Genomic DNA, 23,124 nt, shown 5'->3' on the forward strand with positions numbered 1-23,124 from the left:
TCTTCTCCAAGCTATAACGATGGAATCAAAAAGCTTCATGTTCTAACTAAGAAACCAATACACTGCTACCTGCAGTGGGGGATCCAGAATTATCTTAAGCAGGGACCCATTGGCAGCCTACGAAGTGCCCGCTCCGTTCATGCATCAGAGATTCCCTATATAATGAACCAAATTTTTCCCAGAAAATAAGGGGCCCGGGCCCCCTGCCCCCTAAATTCCGCCTCTGACCAGCATTTGGACAAGATTTATAAAATAAAAAATAATGCATGAGATTATCAATTAGACAACTATCCACCAAAGGATAATGATGTGAACACCTTCATGTCATACTATAGCCTTCAACAATGAGAAAAATACATATTTAAATCTTGTAATGGCTCTGCTGACCAAGTTTTTATATTTCAAAACTTTAAAACCTGACAAAAGTAAATGCTGTTTTAATTTTACATAGGCATTTTGCTCCTTTGTGATAAAAAACAAACATCGATGGGAACATTAACCGAATATATGACAAAAAAAATGGCGAACACGATACATTACTACTTAGATAAACACAACAGATTAAAACCCATCATATTAAATATTTCTTCTTATTTTTTTCAGTGCCAAAATGTTAATAATAGGACGACGGATAAAAACTTCAATGGCAGTTAGAATTTTAATTGCACTGCTTTTCTTGGGATCTATTGCTTTGTCGACAGCATCGATAACAACAGACTCTACTGCTACATCGACTTTAAATCAAGCAGAAACTACAACGGAAGTCACGGCAGAAACAGTTGGCACAACAGAAACGTCAACTAATGCAACGAGCGAAACAACTGTAGATACTGCAGATACGACATTTGATGGTACAGCAGAAACAGCTACAAATACTGCTGACACAACAACTGATGTTACATCAGAAACAGCTACAAATACTGCAGATACGACAACTGATGTTACAACAGAAACAGCTACCAATACTGCAGATTCTACAACTGATGTTAAAACAGAAACAGCTACCAATACTGCAGATTCTACAACTGATGTTAAAACAGAAACAGCTACCAAAACTGCAGATACGACAGCTGATGTTACAAAAGAAACAGCTTCAATTACTGCAGAATCTACAACTGATGTTACAACAGAAACAGCTACACATATTGCAGATTCTACAACTGATGTTCCAACAGAAACAGCTACAAATACTGCAGATTCTACAACTGGTGTTACAACAGAAACAGCTACAAATACTGCAGATACGACAACTGATGTAACAACAGAAACATCTACAAATACTGCAGATACGACAACTGATGTTACAACAGAAACAGCTACAAATACTGCTGACACAACAACTGATGTTACAACAGAAACAACAATTACCACAGATGCAACATCTATAGAGACAACAACTGATGCATCAAGTTTAGAAACAACCACAGACGCAACTACATTAGACACTGCAACTGAGGCAACTACTTTAGAAAGTACAACTGAAGTAACAACCTTAGTAGATACAACTGAAGAAACTACCATAGAAACAACAACTGAAGGAACTACTTTAGAAACTACAACTAAAGAAACAACTTTAGTAGATACAACTGTAGAAACAACAATAGAAACAACAACTGAAGTAACTACCTTAGTAGATACAACTGAAGAAACTACTTTAGAAACAACAACTGAAGGAACTACATTAGAAACTACTACTGAAGGAACTACATTAGAAACTACAACTGAAGGAACTACCTTAGAAACTACAACTGAAGGAACTACATTAGAAACTACAAATGAGGGAACTACGTCAGAAACTACAACTGAAGGAACTACCTTAGATTCTACAAATGAGGGAACTACCCTAGAAACTACAACTGAAGGAACTACCTTAGAAACTGCAACTGAAGGAACTACATTAGAAACTACAACTGAAGGAACCACCTTAGAAACTACAACTGAGGGAACTACCTTAATAGATACAACTGATGGAACTACCTTAGAAACAACAACTGAGGGAACTTACTTAGAAACTACAACTGAAAGAAGTACCTTAGAAACTTCAACTGAAGGAACTACCTTATATACTTCAACTGAGAGACCTACCTTAGAAACTACAACTGAGGGAACTACTTTAGAAACTACAACTGAAGGAACTACCTTAGAAACTACAACTGAAAGAACTACCTTAGAAACTTCAACTGAAGGAACTACATTAGAAATAACAACTGAGAGAACTACTTCAGAAACTACAACTGAAGGAACTACCTTAGAAACTACAACTGATGGAACTACCTCATATACTACAACTGAAGTAACTACCTTAGAAACAACAACTGAAGGAACTACCTTAGAAACTACAACTGAAGGAACTACCTTAGAAACTACAACTGAGGGAACTACCTTAGAAACTACAACTGAAGGAACTACCTTAGAAACTACAACTGAAGGAACTACCTTGGAAACTTCAACTGAAAGAACTACCTTAGAAACTTCAACTGAAGGTACTACATTAGAAATAACAACTGAGGGAACTACTTCAGAAACAACAACTGAAGGAACTACCTTAGAAACTACAACTGAAGGAACTACCTTAGAAACTACAACTGAGGGAACTATCTTATATACTACAACTGAGGTAACTACTTTAGTAGATACAACTGAAGGAACTACCTTAGAAACTACAACTGAAGGAACTTCCTTAGAAACTACAACTGAGGGAACTACTACAGAAACTACAACTGAAGGAACTACCTTAGAAACTACAACTGAAGGAACTACCTTAGAAACTACAACTGAAGGAACTACCATAGTAACTACAGCTGAAGGAACTACCTTAGAAACTACAACTGAAGGAACTACATTAGAAACTACAACTGAAGGAAATACCTTAGATACTACAACTGAAGGAACTACCTTAGATACTACAACTGAAGGAACTACCTTAGTAGATACAACTGAAGGAACTACCTTAGAAACAACAACTGAAGGAACTACCTTAGATACTACAACTGAAGGAACTACCTTAGATACTACAACTGAAGGAACTACCTTAGTAGATACAACTGAAGGAACTACCTTAGAAACAACAACTGAAGGAACTACCTTAGATACTACAACTGAAGGAACTACCTTAGATACTACAACTGAAGGAACTACCTTAGTAGATACAACTGAAGGAACTACCTTAGAAACTACAACTGAAGGAACTACCTTAGATACTACAAATGAGGGAACTACTCTAGAAACTACAACTTTAGGAACTACCTTAGAAACTGCAACTGAAGGAACTACCTTAGAAACTACAACTGAAGCAACTACCTTAGAAACTACAACTGAAGGAACTACCTTAGAAACAACAACTGAAGGAACTACCATAGAAACTACAACTGAAAAAACTACCTTAGAAACTTCAACTGAAGGTACTACATTAGAAACTACAACTTTAGGAACTACCTTAGAAACTGCAACTGAAGGAACTACCTTAGAAACTACAACTGAGGGAACTACCTTAGTAGATACAACTGAAGGAACTACCTTAGAAACTACAACTGAGGGAACTACCTTAGAAACTACAACTTTAAGAACTACCTTAGAAACTGCAACTGAAGGAACTACCTTACAAACTACAACTGAAGGAACTACATTAGAAACTACAACTGAAGGAACTTCCTTAGAAACTACAACTGAAGGAACTACATTAGAAGCTACAACTGAGGGAACCACCTTAGAAACTACAACTGAGGGAACTACCTTAGTAGATACAACTGAAGGAACTACCTTAAAAACAACAACTGAAGGAACTACATTAGAAACTACAACTGAAGGAAATACCTTAGATACTACAACTGAAGGAACTACCTTAGATACTACAACTGAAGGAACTACCTTAGTAGATACAACTGAAGGAACTACCTTAGAAACAACAACTGAAGGAACTACCTTAGATACTACAACTGAAGGAACTACCTTAGATACTACAACTGAAGGAACTACCTTAGTAGATACAACTGAAGGAACAACCTTAGAAACAACAACTGAAGGAACTACCTTAGATACTACAACTGAAGGAACTACCTTAGATACTCCAACTGAAGGAACTACCTTAGTAGATACAACTGAAGGAACTACCTTAGATACTACAAATGAGGGAACTACCTTAGAAACTACAACTGAAGGAACTACCTTAGATACTACAATTGAAGTAACTACCTTAGAAACAACAACTGAAGGAACTACCTTAGAAACTACAACTAAAGGAACTACCTTAGAAACTACAACTGAGGGAACTACCTTAGAAACTACAACTGAAGGAACTTCCTTAGAAACTACAACTGAGGGAACTACTTCAGAAACTACAACTGAAGGAACTACCTTAGAAACTACAACTGAAGGAACTACCTTAGATACTACAACTGAAGGAACTACCTTAGAAACGACAACTGAAGGAACTACCTTAGAAACTACAACTGAAGGAACTACCTTAGAAACGACAACTGAAGGAACTACCTTAGAAACTACAACTGAAGGAACTACCTTAGAAACTACAACTGAAAGAACTACCTTAGAAACTTCAACTGAAGGAACTACGTTAGAAATAACAACTGAGGGAACTACCTCAGAAACTACAACTGAAGGAACTACCATAGAAACTACAGCTGAAGGAACTACCTTAGAAACTACAACTGAAGGAACTACATTAGAAACTACAACTGAAGGAACTACCTTAGATACTACAACTGAAGGAACTACCTTAGAAACGACAACTGAAGGAACTACCTTAGAAACTACAACTGAAGGAACTACCTTAGATACTACAAATGAGGGAACTACCTTAGAAACTACAACTGAAGGAACTACCTCAGAAACTACAACTGAAGGAACTACCTTAGAAACTACAACTGAAGGAACTACCTTAGAAACTACAACTGAAAGAACTACCTTAGAAACTTCAACTGAAGGTACTACATTAGAAACTACAACTTTAGGAACTACCTTAGAAACTGCAACTGAAGGAACTACCTTAGAAACTACAACTGAAGGAACTACCTTAGAAACTACAACTGAAGGAACTACCTTAGAAACTACAACTGAAGGAACTACCTTAGAAACTACAACTGAAAGAACTACCTTAGAAACTTCAACTGAAGGTACTACATTAGAAACTACAACTTTAGGAACTACCTTAGAAACTGCAACTGAAGGAACTACCTTAGAAACTACAACTGAGGGAACTACCTTAGTAGATACAACTGAGGGAACTACTCCAGAAACTACAACTTTAGGAACTACCTTAGAAACTGCAACTGAAGGAACTACCTTAGAAACTACAACTGAAGGAACTACATTAGAAACTACAACTGAAGGAACTACCTTAGAAACTACAACTGAAGGAACTACATTAGAAACTACAACTGAAGGAACCACCTTAGAAACTACAACTGAGGGAACTACCTTAGTAGATACAACTGAAGGAACTACCTTAGAAACAACAACTGAGGGAACTTCCTTAGAAACTACAACTGAAGGAACAACATTATATACTACAACTGAAGGAACAACCTTATATACTACAACTGAGGGAACTGCCTTAGAAACTACAACTGAGGGAACTACCTTAGAAACTACAACTGAAGGAACTACCTTAGAAACTACAACTGAAAGAACTACCTTAGAAACTTCAACTGAAGGAACTACATTAGAAATAACAACTGAGGGAACTACTTCAGAAACTACAAATGAAGTAACTACCTTAGACACAACAACTGAAGGAACTTCCTTAGAAACTACAACTAAAGGAACTACCTTAGAAACTACAACTGAGGGAACTACCTTAGAAACTTCAACTGAAGGAACTACCTTAGAAACTACAACTGAAGGAACTACTTTAGAAACTACAACTGAAAGAATTAACTTAGAAACTTCAACTGAAGATACTACATTAGAAATAACAACTGAGGGAACTACGTCAGAAACTACAACTGAAGGAACTACCTTAGAAACTACAACTGAAGGAACTACCTTAGAAACTACAACTGAAAGAACTACCTTAGAAACTTCAACTGAAGGTACTACATTAGAAACTACAACTTTAGGAACTACCTTAGAAACTGCAACTGAAGGAACTACCTTAGAAACTACAACTGAGGGAACTACCTCAGTAGATACAACTGAGGGAACTACTCCAGAAACTACAACTTTAGGAACTACCTTAGAAACTGCAACTGAAGGAACTACCTTAGAAACTACAACTGAAGGAACTACATTAGAAACTACAACTGAAGGAACTACCTTAGAAACTACAACTGAAGGAACTACATTAGAAACTACAACTGAAGGAACTACCTTAGAAACTACAACTGACAGAACTACCTTAGAAACTTCAACTGAAGGAACTACATTAGAAATAACAACTAAGGGAACTACTTCAGAAACTACAACTGAAGGAACTACCTTAGAAACTACAACTGAAGGAACTACATTAGAAACTACAACTGAAGGAACCACCTTAGAAACTACAACTGAGGGAACTACCTTAGATACTACAATTGAAGTAACTACCTTAGAAACAACAACTGAAGGAACTACCTTAGAAACTACAACTAAAGGAACTACCTTAGAAACTACAACTGAGGGAACTACCTTAGAAACTACAACTGAAGGAACTTCCTTAGAAACTACAACTGAGGGAACTACTTCAGAAACTACAACTGAAGGAACTACCTTAGAAACTACAACTGAAGGAACTACCTTAGATACTACAACTGAAGGAACTACATTAGAAACTACAACTGAAGGAACTACCTTAGAAACTACAACTGAAGGAACTACATTAGAAACTACAACTGAAGGAACTACCTTAGAAACTACAACTGAAGGAACTACATTAGAAACTACAACTGAAGGAACTACCTTAGAAACGACAACTGAAGGAACTACCTTAGAAACTACAACTGAAGGAACTACCTTAGAAACTACAACTGAAAGAACTACCTTAGAAACTTCAACTGAAGGAACTACGTTAGAAATAACAACTGAGGGAACTACCTCAGAAACTACAACTGAAGGAACTACCATAGAAACTACAGCTGAAGGAACTACCTTAGAAACTACAACTGAAGGAACTACATTAGAAACTACAACTGAAGGAACTACCTTAGATACTACAACTGAAGGAACTACCATAGAAACTACAACTGAAGGAACTACCTTAGAAACTACAACTGAAGGAACTACATTAGAAACTACAACTGAAGGAACTACCTTAGATACTACAACTGAAGGAACTACCTTAGAAACGACAACTGAAGGAACTACCTTAGAAACTACAACTGAAGGAACTACCTTAGATACTACAAATGAGGGAACTACCTTAGAAACTACAACTGAAGGAACTACCTCAGAAACTACAACTGAAGGAACTACCTTAGAAACTACAACTGAAGGAACTACCTTAGAAACTACAACTGAAAGAACTACCTTAGAAACTTCAACTGAAGGTACTACATTAGAAACTACAACTTTAGGAACTACCTTAGAAACTGCAACTGAAGGAACTACCTTAGAAACTACAACTGAAGGAACTACCTTAGAAACTACAACTGAAGGAACTACCTTAGAAACTACAACTGAAGGAACTACCTTAGAAACAACAACTGAGGGAAGTACCTTAGAAACTACAACTGAAGGAACTACTTTAGAAACTACAACTGAAGGAACTACTTTAGAAACTATAACTGAAGTACCTACCTTAGAAACTACAACTGAAGGAACTACCTTAGAAATTACAACTGAAGGAACTACCTTAGAAACTACAACTGAAGGAACTACTTTAGAAACTACAACTGCAGGAAGTACCTTAGAAACTACAACTGCAGGAACTACCTTAGAAACTACCTCTGAGGCTTCAATGTTAGAATCTACAACTGAAGTTTCAACGTTAGAATCTACAACTGAGGCGACTACTACACAGACAACAACATTTGAATATACAACAGCTGCAACGACATTGGAAACCACAAAACCGCCAGATATCCCAACCCAGCCAGGAACAACAACAACAATGTCAACAACAACTTCTACACAAACAACAACCACAGTACAGACAACTTCAGCTGCAGCACGTGCTTCAGGTATGATATTTTCCCCCCTTAAATTTTACCGTAGAAACATATGCCAATTTGTTAGGAAAAACGTAGATAAACCGCGACAGGTTTGCATTTCTTTGGTTTTATCGACATACGAAACTCTCGTATAAATAAACATATCTGTTGAAAGATTTAAAAAAAACTTTTCAACATAAATAAATCTTAACTACGCATTGACTTATTGAGGGGGAGGGGGTAACTTTTAATTCAAAGTTTCATATGTTCAAAACATTGTGATTGGTCATTAATAACATACACAATAGATTTCGGCCAATTTTCATATTTAGTACACGACAAAAAAATAATTAAAGATATTTGAGGCTTATAATTTCACCACGGGTTAATTTTGCCAAAGTCATCAATTAATAAATCTTAAAAGTCATAAATTGCAATCATTTTGCATCTATCATTATGGTTATATATGTGAATCAAACAATTTACATAAGAAACAACAATTATAGACGACAAAACAACAACAAGTAGGCAAAACAAAAAGGCTTCAAAAAGGTTAATACTTATCGCCAGACAGGCATCCGAATTACTCTTATATTGTCAATTATGAATCTGTGATATTAATAAAAAATGTATATATATATTTTCCAGAATTTATGGCATTCGGAGAAACAACTGCTGATTCACGACTATACGGAGATGATGTGTCAACATATAACTTAGGATGTTTCACATCAATTCCTTTCTTGGGTGACAGTTACAGCTACTTGACAGTAAGTTTATACTCTCTACACCTTTTATGTCATTTGCAATTCAGCAAACTCAAATTTGTTTTTCGTTCGTGTATTTGTAAACCGTGTGTGTTTCTTTTTATTCCCTAGTTGTTTGAATGTTTGCTTATTTTAGCTATGCGATACTGTTGATTATTCAACCCAGGGGAGGATAGAAGGATGTCATCTGAAATTCCCAGAAAATTAAACGCAGAATTTAGAATTCATGAAAAAACAAAGCCATCTTTCGAAAAATTAATCACAAATTCCTAAATTCTAAGCAAAACACAATAAAAGTGTAAATCCTAAATACCCGCAAAATTAAAGACCTAATCCGTACGTCACGAAAAAGGTCCTTCCACACCTCGTCTTTTGTAGTTTTGATCAGTTTCCATAATGGCAACAAAAAAATGAGTTGCATTTGATACATATAAAAACTAAAAAAAAAACAATCATGTATTCAAGCAGTTACAAAATGTATTTGCCACAAGCCAACTGTAACTTATGAAGTGAACGCTTCTTTATGGAACTTCATTGGGGTGTAAAAGCGTTGACCGAAGTACATTTTGTATGAAGCGCTTAAAAATAACAACATAATTTAATTATCTGTTCATATTTACAAGGATTTTATATAGTAAGAAGGATTGGAATAGTGTGGACTTTTACATAGACTGTCACTATATTATACAAATTATCCTTGATATTTATAAACATTGTACAATTTAAGGATGTTCGCTTGTCATGTTTTGGAATTTCTTTCACATTTTCGGAATCCTCTGGTTTTATCTAAAAAAATGCCTTAACAAATTTTGCTCATTAATCCCCTTTTTTTCTTTTCATAAATATTTTACATATATAATTATAAGCCACCTGTAAAAGTCTTATAAAATCTTTGTTATTTTTGAATAGTTTTTGAAGACTTAAACTTGTCAATGATAAAGCTATGAGAAATCAAGAGAGAACATTTTCCCGCCAAAATTTAATGGCTAATATCTCGAAAACAAACACACGGACATATATATTTGTTTTTGCTCTCAGTCTGGTGGTTCCTTTATTATCCACTATCAATAGATGATAATTTTATAAAAAGTTTGTTACTGAGTAGCGAACTTCCTGAAAAAGAAAATAATGTAACAATAATATAAACCAATCTCTTCTGAGGAGGTGGTTCATCTGTACTTTTAAACACAAAGTTATTTATTAATGAATAACCATGATAAGTAAATCATTCATTCTACAATTGTACACGTCAATTTCGAATTTAACAGTTATTTTAATTATATCAGTCTCACCGTCACTTACGAATTTAACAGTTATTCTAAATTATATCAGTCACACAGGGACTTTCTATGCTAACGTTAGTATAGAAAGTCCCTGAGTCACACCACACGTATAAAATATTTAAATCTTGTTTCAATAGTCATATTTAAAAAAAGAGGGAACTCTTTCATTAATTTTATGAAATACTGGCTTTCTATTTAACTTTGTGCAGTTTAAAGTGAAATGTAATTCATCTTCCACTTCTTAATTAAATACAATAATGGGGCAAATTCTCTCTTCTAAAGGAGATTTACTGTATGTCGACCTTATTCAATTTTAAGAACACTATTATCAAATACTTTCCTATACTTTCGTTAGATAAAAAGTCCCCGCTATTACCAGAGACCTGTTTCATGTCTCTGCTATTAACACATACGAATTTTGTCCTATATATATTTTTTGTCAATGCTTAAGAATCAAGAACAAGAACAAAGGAAATTTTTATTCGTTTCTCTTTACAAAACAATCTACAAACTGTCTTTGCATTATTTTTATGTGCATAAGTCAAACGTGTACTTTTCCAATAATAATTTAATCAAGTTTAAAAGGGAAAAACGGTAATAATCAGTATTGGACGAGTAATCTTGGGACGAATTTTTATATCACAATTATGTGTTGATTTCTCTCCCCAGACAACAAAATGCCCATGTCGTTCGCTATTAGAATTCATTGTTTTGACAGTCTGTCACTATCTAAGTACTAAGTCTATCTTAGTGCTAATGTAGATGATCTATTAGCATAAGCTTGTACTTGGATTGATGTTCAGATCATATCTTCTTTACAATGTACATTTGAAAAGAAAAAAAAGTACAAACTCTATAAACAGAAGATGTGGTATGATCGCCAATGAGACAGCCTTCATAGTCTGCATTTTATCATACAACAAATTTGCACTTTGAACATTTAAATTGGTGGTTAACATTGTACCCACAAAATCCACGAAAATTGGTATCCAACAAATTATAATGAATCTACCGTAAATAGGATAGTCTGCAACATATATGACATGGGCTGCTTACAGTGCTGTTTGTAGTTGTGTAGTTGTCATCCATAAATGTCACTAAGTTAACAAATACAGTACAGGGTATTCAGAGGACAGAAAAATACTGTGGCAACCTGTACAGGTTGCTTTGATATTACATGTTTAATCATGAATTTGCTTATGTGTATATCTTTTAAAAATACTATGGGGAAATAAGAAATGAATTAGTTTAGCTATGATATAGTTAATACAACGATTGTCTTCATGCTTACCAACATGTCCTACTCTTTCTATAAGCCAACAGAATCTAACTAAAATTTTCCAAAAAATAAGCTTCAGGCTTGTGGACTCGAAAGTTTATTGTGAATGCTGAATCACTGTGAATACCTACATGTATTGCTCTCATGTCGTAACACAATCTGTATATTCATTTAAACTTTTACTTTTCATTCACAGTTTTCTTCAAATGGTCTAGCATGCATGGGTTGCAGATATACTTCTTATGTTCCAAGAGAATTGAATGTGTTTTCAGAAAGAGATATCATAGCTGCATTATGGACAGATTTGGTTGTATCTAGATCAACGGAGAAGATGTTTTATCATCTCTATAGTGATGATGATGAAAATGGAGATAGAACACTGATTGATTCAGTGTTGAATAAAGTTTCTTCTAATGTCAATTATTACGCTCGAACAAGTGATTTTTCAGCATCTTGTGTGTATATAGCTACATGGGAAAATGCAAGGCTATATGGTGATTATGTAAGTTCATGTAGTAAGATTTGGCCAAATAAAAAATGATATATGTTTCCTATAATCCTTTTTTTCAAGCTGAAAAATAGCCTACTCTAAAGTTTCATTTTTTAATAAGCACTGTTAAAGTCAGAGTGTTCCTCCCACAGACTCAATGTTGAAAAAAAAGGTAAAATAAGAATAATAAATCCCTACCTACCTACCCTATTTTTTCAAAGATTTAATCATGGTAATAGGATATTTACACACATATATTTTTTCGGGCCTTTTATATAGAATTGACTTTTAAGGAGATTGATAAAATGATTTATGAACCAAAAAGACGTGATATTCATTGAGGCCAAAAACCAAGGATGAATATCTTATACATCTCTTTGGTTGATATATCATTATACATTATAAATTGCTAATGCTGATATTAAAAGTATTATATTTTGTTTACCCATCTTCAATTTTCTAGTATGTATTCAAGATATTTAATTGCTCCTTGCTTTTCAAAATCCAATGCAATCTTTATCTGCTTTTGCAGTTCCTAATTTTGATACCAGTAAGTTCATTAAAATTCCCTAAACTATTAGCACTGAAAAAAAAAGAAATAGAAAAAAGTTAATTTGCATGAAGTCAGAAACCTACCTTATATACATGATAGACTTTGCCTGAAAAAACTATTTAGGTTCATGTAAGACTTAGCTGTTCCAAGGGGCTAGCATTGGGTCTTAGCGTGACGCGGGAATGCCGATTTTTTGTAAGCGTGACACGTGAAAGTTAAATTATTTTGCTGTGAAAACGGGAAATGAAGTCTAGCGGGACACGGTAAATAACAAAAAAATGAGAAATGCTTACGTACATAGTGTAAGCGGGATACAGGAATCTGACAAAACAGTAAGCGGAATACGGGAATCTGACAAAACAGTAAGCGGGATCTGGGATCAAGACCCCCCAATGAGACCCCTTTCAAATCTTTTATTACCATGATAACCCTCTCATGATTTTTCTCATGGTGTCAATATGATGTTTCATAAAGCAATATGCTTTAAACCATTTAAGAAGAAAATAGATTTTTTAGTCATATTATTACATTAAGTACTAGGTCCTGTTGAAAATTATGGAAAATGTCTTATACCAAGTTAAAGTGATAATTGATACTTTTGTGCATAGACACCCTCAGAATGCTTCTAACAACTATTGTTAGTCAGGGGAAATACTTGTTTAAGTGAAGTTTCACATACATTAATTTATTCTCTCTTTCTCTTTTTTAGAAAACTGTAACATTTCAATTTATTTTGGCAACAAATGGTGAAAAGACCTATGCTTACTCCTTGTTTAAGGATGTCACTATCCTGTCTCCACCTGGTGGCAGACAGTGTGCTATAGGATATTCTGGATTAGGTGGACACAAATCAAGTATATACTCCTTCACAGAAAGTGCCTTTGACGTTAGTAGATTTAGAGGGAACACATTTGATGGTGGGTATATAGTGACATTTTTAAATATTAATTTAATGGATACTTAAACATTCCAAAGATCTTTTAGAGTACATACAATCTAACTCTCTTTCATCTTGTAACAGTATTAAAACATTTGACTTTTCTACTCTTTACACAAGTATTCCACATTCCAAACTAAAAGACAAATTTAAAGAGTTGGTATTACTTTGCTTCATAAAAAAGAATTGCCAACGTAGATACAAGTATCTTGTCTTAGGGAGGGATAAATCCTACTTTGTAAAGAATCATTCTGATTCAAACAAAAAATTCTCTGAAACCGATGTTATCAAGATGCTTGATTTTTTGATTGACAACATATTTGTTACGTTCGGAGGACGTGTTTTTCAACAGACTGTCGGCATCCCAAAGTGAAGAAACTGTGCCCCTCTACTTGCTGACTTGTTTCTTTATTATTATGAGGCTGACTTCATGCAGGAACTTCTTAGGAAAAAAGATAAGAAGTTAGCAATATCCTTTAACTCTACTTTCCGCTGTATAGATGACGTTCTTTCACTAAACAATTCAAAATTTGGTGACTATGTGGATCGCATGTATCCCGTCGAATTGGAGATAAAGGATACTACAGATACGGTTAAGTCGGCTTCATATCTTGACTTACATCTAGAAATTGACAATGAGGGTCGGTTGAAGACAAAACTTTACGACAAAAATGATGATTTCAGCTTTCCGATTGTGAACTTTCCATTTGAAGTAGTAACATTCCAGCAGCACCTGAATACGGGGTATATATCTCCCAATTGATACGATATTCCCGTGCTTGCATTTCCTATCATGATTTTCTTGATAGAGGATTACTGCTCACAAGGAAGCTATTAAACCAAGAGTTCCAAATTGTGAAGTTGAAATCATCCCTTCGTAAATTTTACGGTCGCCATCACGAGTTGGTTGACCGTTATGGAATAACCGTTTCACAAATGACATCGGATATGTTCCTTACGTCGTAACTACAATCCCTTTCCCTTTCATGAATTTGACCTACCGAATTAGACTATTTACCGGATTTGTAATCACATAAGCAACACGACGGGTGCCGCATGTGGAGCAGGATCTGCGTACCCTTCCGGAGCACCTGAGATCACCCCTAGTTTTTGGTGGGGTTCGTGTTGTTTATTCTTTAGTTTTCTATGTTGTGTCATGTGTACTATTGTTTTTCTGTTTGTCTTTCATTTTTAGCCGTGGCGTTGTCAGTTTGTTTTAGATTTACGAGTTTGACTGTCCCTTTGGTATCTTTCGTCCCTCTTTTAATGCCATTTCAACAGGAAAACTGTCACATTCAACACTTGTATTTAAAAACACACAAATAATTTATATTGAATAATTATGCATACCTTTATTAAAGATAATTCTGGATTATCTGAACAAATTCATCTGTTCCAAAGAGTAAATATTTTTTAAATTGTGTTGCGTACATTAATTAGCTACAATGTATGGGGCAATTAACTTTTTTTCAACTGTAAAATGATTCATTGATTGTTTACTTGAATCATGCATTTAAATTTCTATTGTAGGTGCAAATGGTGTATATTTTATGTCACTTAACTTAAACGGTCCAGTACCACAGAATCCAGCTTCTCAGTGTGTGAGATGGTATCGTAAGAATGTTAATTCAGTTCAATGGAGCTTGAGAAATAGGAGATGGTGGTTAGCTAATATTTGTCCTTGCAATCAGAGAATGATGGTTTTTGATGGAAGATTTTATTTCTTTTCATATCAAAATAATGCGGTGTGCTTTGCCAACTACAGATTTGGTATCAGTCGTGTAAGTACACATTTATATCTGCTTTAATGTGCATTAGACCGTTGGTTTTCCCGTTTGAATGGTTTTACACTAGTAATGTTTGGTCCCTTTATAGCTTGTTGTTCGGTGTGAACCAAGGCTCCGTGTTGAAGGCCGTACTTTAACCTATAATGGTTTAATTTTTAAATTGTTATTTGGATGGAGAGTTGTCTCATTGGCACTCACACCACATCTTCCTATATCTATATAAGTGGATCCATATAGATGAAGACATCATGTTTGCCTGTGATGTTTGGAATAGGAGAGCATGCACCTGATGTTTATATGCAGTAAATGTCTCTTTTTCATTATCTATCATCTTTTATCCATGCTAAACACATTAACATAGTATAGTCTTTATTGACCCTCACAACATTTCTATGACTAAAAATGGACCTTGGAAGTGATTTGACTAAGAAGTAAATTATAAATTAAAGAATAAAATGGCATGTTTAAAGAAAACCCTGACATGTGTTACACCTCCCAGAAATCATGATTAAATCATTCATTTAGATAAATAAATTCAGGATTGATAACATTTGAAAAAATATATATTAACAAAATGGTGTAACATATTTTTTATGACTATTTGTACTTGCTACCTTTCTTCTTTGTGTACCTTTTGATACATGCATTACCCTCACAGTATAAATTGGTGATTTCAAATGTATAAACATAAAACACCAACAATCTACATGAGAGCTAGGCCTTGTTCATATTTCGTATAAGAAAAAAACATTTGTATAACATTTATAAGCACTCAGACATGCCAAACAAAAGTGATAATTCATAGATAACAAACTTTATTTAACTTTTTAGATTTGTTGTTATCACCAGTTCTATGGGTTCCTGCTTAGGAATAGTCCAGATGCTGGTACTATGGTTACAGGGAATCCTTTTACTGATATTGTTACATACCAACAAGATAATGTCATACCTAAAGAAAATTGTTGTGAAAAATCAAATAATTGTCATCTGTACTACAGAGTAAGACCAGTGGGGTTTTGTTACAGGCGGTCACCATTTGGTATATGTAAGTACATGTATTCTGATGATTTATAGGTCTGTATGAGTGTACCATATTATAAACCAACTTATTTTCTTGACCTTCCTTAGAAGAAAAACAATGCCAATATAAATCGTCATGAACATGTTAGCGTTGATCTGTCGTTATTCAACTATATTAAGAAAATTTTAAATCATCAACTTTAAACACCACAAAGTGAGCTTGCATTTAGGGGAGATTTTCTTGCGCCATTTTGATTGCCTCTTTGTGACTTTGAGATGAAGAACAGCAATAAAAGCACTGTTCATTTACTTTGTGTGTGTTTATTGCTGTACATGTACTGATTTTGTGGCATGGACGGATATCCCATATCCTTTTGTTTTTTTTCTTAGATTGAACAAAACGCAAATTAAATTATCCGCAAAAATATGTTGGTTTACAGTTACAAATGTATACTCTGTTTTTCTGTAAAGAAATGCTTCTTTAAATGTTTGCTTTTTCATATTGATTTCTCATATACAATTTTATAAGTAACACTATTTAAAACTTGAAAAAAATATGAGCGATGGTTTATCAAGCTCAATGATAAAATACTTTGTCCTGAGAATAAGTAGCTGAAGTTGTCGATCAGCAATCACTGTATGAAATGAGATATAATTATTATACATTATGGAGTCTAAAATAATGTAAAATAATTTGCATAGAGAACTTAGTTTTGAAAATATGCATGCATGTATTGGTTCTATAATTTCCTTCACGTTATGATTAAAAATAACTCGTTTCATATGATTTCAATTGGTAAATTTTGTATATATTTTCAGTCTTTACCTTTGGAGATCCTCATGTTGACACATTGGATGGATTTCAATACACATTTAACGGCTGGGGGGAATACACAATGATGAAGATTACAAATGAAAATGTAACCTTCGAAGTTCAAGCTAGAACAGACTTAGCTACTTCAAAGAATGGAACTGACCTAAAGAAAATAAACGCGACTATATTTAGTGGTTTTGCTGCAAAAGAAGATGGAAATGCAACAATGCAAGTAGAACTAGCCAGTGATTTGGAAAGTAAGTTATAAACCCTGGTGATGTTTAAAATCAACGAAATGAAATTATTGGTTTTGTTTTGTTTTAGTAACCTGAACTATGGCCTGTCTTTTATAGTATTTGAAAACTTTCTTTATTACAGCATTGGTAGTTTATGGTAACGGAAATGACTACACAACACGGTTTAATACTGAAGATAACTTTGCTGTTTTTCTACCTGGGATTGTGTTGAGACGTCAAAACCATACACTTGCTGTTGCTTTCTCCGAGTCAGGTGATTATAACAACATTTTAATATATATACAAACATATATGTTACAGTGAATTTGTATAATCAGGGATTATGTAGAATTCCTGATTTTTCAGGGAAAATGTAGAATTACTAATATCATTAGGGATTATATATAATCCCTGAAAATGATCAGTGATTTTACATAATCACTGATCATTTTAATAATTATTTTTTAAATACCCTAAATCTGATTTCAGGGATTATCAATAATTTAAAGATTCTTTGTTTGATAAAAAAAAATAATGTAGACAAATTATTATTTTTTTTTCTTTCATATTCCTTGCCAGATGGAATAATTTGTTTTTTTAAAAACACAGAGGATGATCTTAAGGTACCGCAATATTTGTTCAATCCCAATCAGTCAACTTTAAACTGATGTAATTCATTTCATCCTTCTTTATATTTTATAAATGAGTTACCAAAATAAAGAAGAAAGATTAATCTTGGAAATTGTGATAATTTCTTTATGACATAATTATTATGTAATTAGTTGCTATATTGTGATGTCCACACTTGAATGAATTTAGCGTCTTTGTTCTTCATAGCATCCCAACATATTTATAGATTCATGTACAACACAGCTTGACCTCCAAAACTGTGTCTAAGATTTCCAAAACACATCAATAGAACAAATTTTATACCCAATTGAATTTAGTGGTCTCTTATGAATTGATGTTGCAAACTTCATTGAAGATTTATGAGAGAATGAAATACAATAGGAACAATCTGAGACAAGGTTTTGAAGGTCAAACTGTGTTCTGCAAGAATCTATAAAATATTATGGGATGCTATGAAAAACAAAGAAGCTAAATTCATTCAAGTATAGACATCACAATATGGCAACTAATTACATAATGAAATTATCACAATTTGAAAGATTACTCCTTCTTTCTTTTGGTACCTCATTTATAAGATTTAAAGAAAGAAGAGTGGAATTACATCAGTTTAAAGATGTCTGATTGGGGATGAAAAATCTTTTTATTGTGCTACCTTAAAGATAATTATAACAAACACAGGGTTCTGAGATAAGGTTTGATACCTCAAAATTGATAATATCAACATTCTGTTTATAGCGATAATTTACATGTATTGTTATTTAAAAAGAGATGTGGTATGATTGCCAATGAGACCACTATCCACAAGAGACCAACATGACACATAAAATATCAAATATAGGTCAACGTATGGCCTTCAACAATGAGCAAAGCCCATACCGCATAGTCAGCTATAAAAGGCCCCGAAATGACAATGTAAAATAATTCAAACGAGAAAACTAACGGCCTTATTTATGTACAACAAATGAATGAAAAACAAATATGTAACACTTAAACAAACGCCATCACTAAATTACAGGCTCCTTGTTTATTAAAAGCCAGCATCAAATGCACATTCATGTTTTAATTGAAAATCCAAAGATCATGTTACTTGTGGTATATGTAAAACAGATGCTGAAGAAGATTATGGAACACCTATTTTGTGATTTTTTTGCGTTCAAATAAACAAGATATTCAAACTGAGACAACTAACGCATCTATAGCTAAATGTATAGAAACACAGGCAGACCTATGTTTTGACAAACTGAACAAACTTTTAGAGGAAGCTGGCATTTGATGTAATATTCTCATAGCAATTCCACAGGGTAAAAAAGGAAAAGGAAACCCCAAAAACATAATGGCAATTGTTCACAAAAAGTTAAAAAAGAATATCGCCTGGCCACAAAACATGGTATCTTACTCAAATCTTTTACAAGAACAAGATCGAGGTTGTCTATTCCCTTTTTTGGGGGTACCTTCAGATGTTTGTACTGAACACTGTATTTCTCATAGGCGTTTTGTAAAATTTGATTCCATATGTGAAGGAAAAGGTTTTTGAAAATGTTGATGTTGTGGTTAAAACATATGTGAAGCAAATAAGAAACGCAGGGCAAATATAGAATGGTAGATGCCATCAAAATTTAATTTGTAAAAATAAATGATTGATTTTGAAACATTGTGTTAAACATTTAAATGTATTGTGTCTAATATTTTAATAAATTGTGTTCAACACTTTGTTTTTTATATATTGTGCCTTACATTTTATTAAATTGGGGTTATTATTTTGGTATATTATTCTTAACATTTTACAATTCATGTTTATAATGACATTGTTATATGATTTTATAGAATAAATTATTTGAATTTTATTTATTTTATTTGTAAATAAAACTAATTCGTCATTTTAGTTATTATGTATAATCCCTGACGTTTTTTCTAGTGATTATACATAATCCCTGATAATTTTAGTTATTATATATAATCCCTACACTGGCCAGTGATTCTACATAATCCTTGAAAATTTCAGGGATTGTACATAATCACTGATTATATAAATTCACTGTAACACTGTAATATATATACATATCTTGTTAATCTTAATTTCATAGCAAGGCACGTTTACAGGTATCATACCAATATTGCATTTGGAAAAAAGGTCCCTCAGATTAAGTTGACTTTACTGTTTTTAGTTTACCCAAGATATTTGGTTTTTACAGCTCAGATCTTTGTCGAATAATTATCATCCTTGTTAAAGAAGAGTACTTGTACAATGCATGAATGATAATGTAAGACAGTGTTACATATGTTTACTTTGGATATCTGTAATTTTACATATATATCTTGAAAAGAATAATTTAATGAATTTAAGAAGTAAATATCTTTGACACATGGTTGATAAACCTAGGTTGAATCTACCAAATTGTCTACCAAAAAAATAAAATGGGAGAAAAAACATTAAATATTGATTTATATTTCTTTATTTATATATATATAATCCTTTACATTTGCAGGGATTCAGTTAAACTTTCAGGTAAAAACTCGGCAGTTGACTTTATCAGCATCAGTTCCTGAGGATTTTAAAGCCCAAGTTCAAGGTCTTATGGGAAACTTTGATGGCGACAAAACCAATGAATTTATATTACCAAATGGAAATGTACTTCAACCTAGTGATATTGATTCTGAAAGAAAAATCTATAACAATTTTGGTCAGCTGTGTAAGTAATAAAATCTCAGGTTAAGTGATGTTTGTTTAAAAAAAATATTATGACATACAAAAAAATCTTTAATTAAAAATGTAAGTAATTTTTTTTTTATCTTATGAAGACTTTTTTAAAATCTTTTCTTTTGAGACTTTATTAAAATCTTTTCTTTTGAAATTTCTTTACTTTTAACATGATAAAAGGATTTTTTTGCATTATACTTTACAATTCAATGGCCAAACTACATAATTTTTAGCACCCTTTAATAAATACTAGGGATCTGTTTTAATTATAATATTACAATTTTTGTATTATAGGGGAGACAACTGCATCCAATTCAATATTTGATTATGCTGATGGGAAATCCTGGGTTGATTTCAGTCACCAAGATTTTGTTCCATTGTTTATTGATGAGTTTGATAATAGTACCCTCCAGTCAGCTTATAGCGTCTGTGGTGGCAGAACTGACCAATATAAAGCTTGTATCTTTGATTACTTAGCAACTGGTGATCAGTCATTTGCTGATGATACCCAATCAACAAATGTGGAAGCTGAGTCTGAAACTGCACAATTGCGTAATTTTTGTTTTTATTTCTACACTTTAAAGACAGTATTACAAATTTTGGAGGTGTAAGCTTTCAATGTAAAATTGTTGAATGACTTAATATTTTTTGGAGTTGAAGGACAGCAATAAGAACCCTATTCATGAGAAATGAGTTCAGTGATTTTGTTTAATATTCAAAAACATTAAATCCCTTCTTTCTACAATTATTGACAGTGACCGAATCTGGTTATTCAGATACTTTTGAATAAATCAAATTAGCACAGTTTAAGTCTTCTAATATTAGAATATGATATCCTTTAGTGGAAAGATATTTTCAGAGTTTTGATCAATTTGGTTCTTTCAAGTTACATTTAACCTTTTCTTGCTGTTTTTTTCTGTAACTGTTCCTAAACATCCTTGAATATCAAATACTCAACTTTTTGAGTTCCTGTTGATGATGCATGTCTACAATTTGGTCACATGGTGATGAAATTTACATAACAGATTCAGCTAACTAGTACTGTATCTCGGAACTGCCGTTTTATGATTGATTGATTATTGGTTGCTTAAGGTGTCCAGTGTCATATCATATATTATGAGTTTTAGAAACGATGATGAGTTTTGTTTTAACAACCTAGACTACTCACAAGGGTCTTGTCCCATATGTAATTCAATAACCAGCTCCTTTGAAAACATTTGGGTTAGTATTCCTCAATCTTTAATTTCTGTATAGGTATAAATTTGAGAATGGAAATTGGGAATGTGTCAAAGAGACAACAACCCGACCAAATAAAAAACAACAACAGAAGGTCACCAACAGGTCTTCAATGTAGCGAGAAATTCCCGCACCCGGAGGCGTCCTTCAGCTGGCCCCTAAACAAATATATACAAGTTCAGTGATAATGAACGCCATACTAATTTCCAAATTGTACACAAGAAACTAATATAAAAATAATACAAGACTAACAAAGGCCAGAGGCTCCTGACTTGGGACAGGCGCAAAAATGCGGCGGGGTTAAACATGTTTGTGAGATCTCAACCCTCCCCCTATACCTCTAACCAATGTAGAAAAATAAACGCATAACAATACGCACATTAAAATTCAGTTCAAGAGAAGTCTGAGTCTGATGTCAGAAGATGTAACTAAAGAAAATAAACAAAATGACAATAATACATAAATAACAACAGACTACTAGCAGTTAACTGACATGCCAGCTCCAGACTTTAATTAAACTGACTGAAAGATTATGATTTCATCATATGAACCTCAGGCGCAATCCTTCCCGTTAGGGGTTTATTATCATACCATCATAACATATATGATAAGAACATAACCCGTGTCATGCCAACAACTGTTTTTAGAATAAATGTCTTTAGTTCCGACGCAAAGGCCTTATCAGTGACTCAATATTAACGCCAAAATATGCAATCTTTAATGACTTGACAACAGTATCGTAATTATATCCCTTCTTAATCAGTCTATTTAAAGGTTTTGTAAGTTTCTGAGGTGAATACTGACACCTTTGTGCTTTATAAAGAATATTTCCATAAAAAATTGGATGTGAAATACCTGAACGTATAAAAAGTCTGCATGTTGAGCTATATTTACGAATGATGTCTTTATATCGATGATAAAATTTAGTAAAAGTTTTGACTAGTTTGTGATATCGAAAACCCTGGTGTAATAATTTTTCAGTAATACATAAATTTCTCTCGTTAAAATCTAAAACATTGTTACAAACACGAGCGAATCGTACAAGTTGAGATATATAAACACCGTAAGATGGTGACAAGGGAACGTCACCATCTAAAAACGGATAATTAACGATAGGAAATGAAAAATCATCCCTTTTATCATAAATTTTAGTATTCAGCTTTCCGTTAGTGATATAGATATCAAGATCGAGGAAAGGGCAGTGGTCATTATTAGTATTAGCTTTATTTAAAGTAAGTTCAGCAGGATAAATTTCATTAATATACATACTGAAGTCGTCATTATTGAGAGCCAAAATATCATCCAAATATCTA

General features: G+C 33.4%; 1 protein-coding gene across 1 annotated transcript in view; it reads left to right on the plus strand.

The window, feature by feature from the left end:
* Nucleotides 1-643: 643 nt before the first annotated feature.
* The window catches only part of LOC134706114 (uncharacterized), a 181,025-nt gene continuing 158,544 nt past the window's right edge, over nt 644-23,124 (plus strand). The window contains exons 1-10 of the mRNA XM_063564822.1: nt 644-8,111; nt 8,730-8,851; nt 11,607-11,912; nt 13,163-13,370; nt 14,921-15,171; nt 16,009-16,222; nt 17,017-17,268; nt 17,390-17,521; nt 20,364-20,567; nt 20,870-21,127. Of these exons, the coding sequence (XP_063420892.1) occupies nt 644-8,111; nt 8,730-8,851; nt 11,607-11,912; nt 13,163-13,370; nt 14,921-15,171; nt 16,009-16,222; nt 17,017-17,268; nt 17,390-17,521; nt 20,364-20,567; nt 20,870-21,127 (9,415 nt within the window). The remainder of the gene's footprint in view (nt 8,112-8,729; nt 8,852-11,606; nt 11,913-13,162; nt 13,371-14,920; nt 15,172-16,008; nt 16,223-17,016; nt 17,269-17,389; nt 17,522-20,363; nt 20,568-20,869; nt 21,128-23,124) is intronic.

This window comes from Mytilus trossulus, chromosome 2, assembly GCF_036588685.1.
Source record: "Mytilus trossulus isolate FHL-02 chromosome 2, PNRI_Mtr1.1.1.hap1, whole genome shotgun sequence".
NCBI classification, from domain to species: domain Eukaryota; kingdom Metazoa; phylum Mollusca; class Bivalvia; order Mytilida; family Mytilidae; genus Mytilus; species Mytilus trossulus.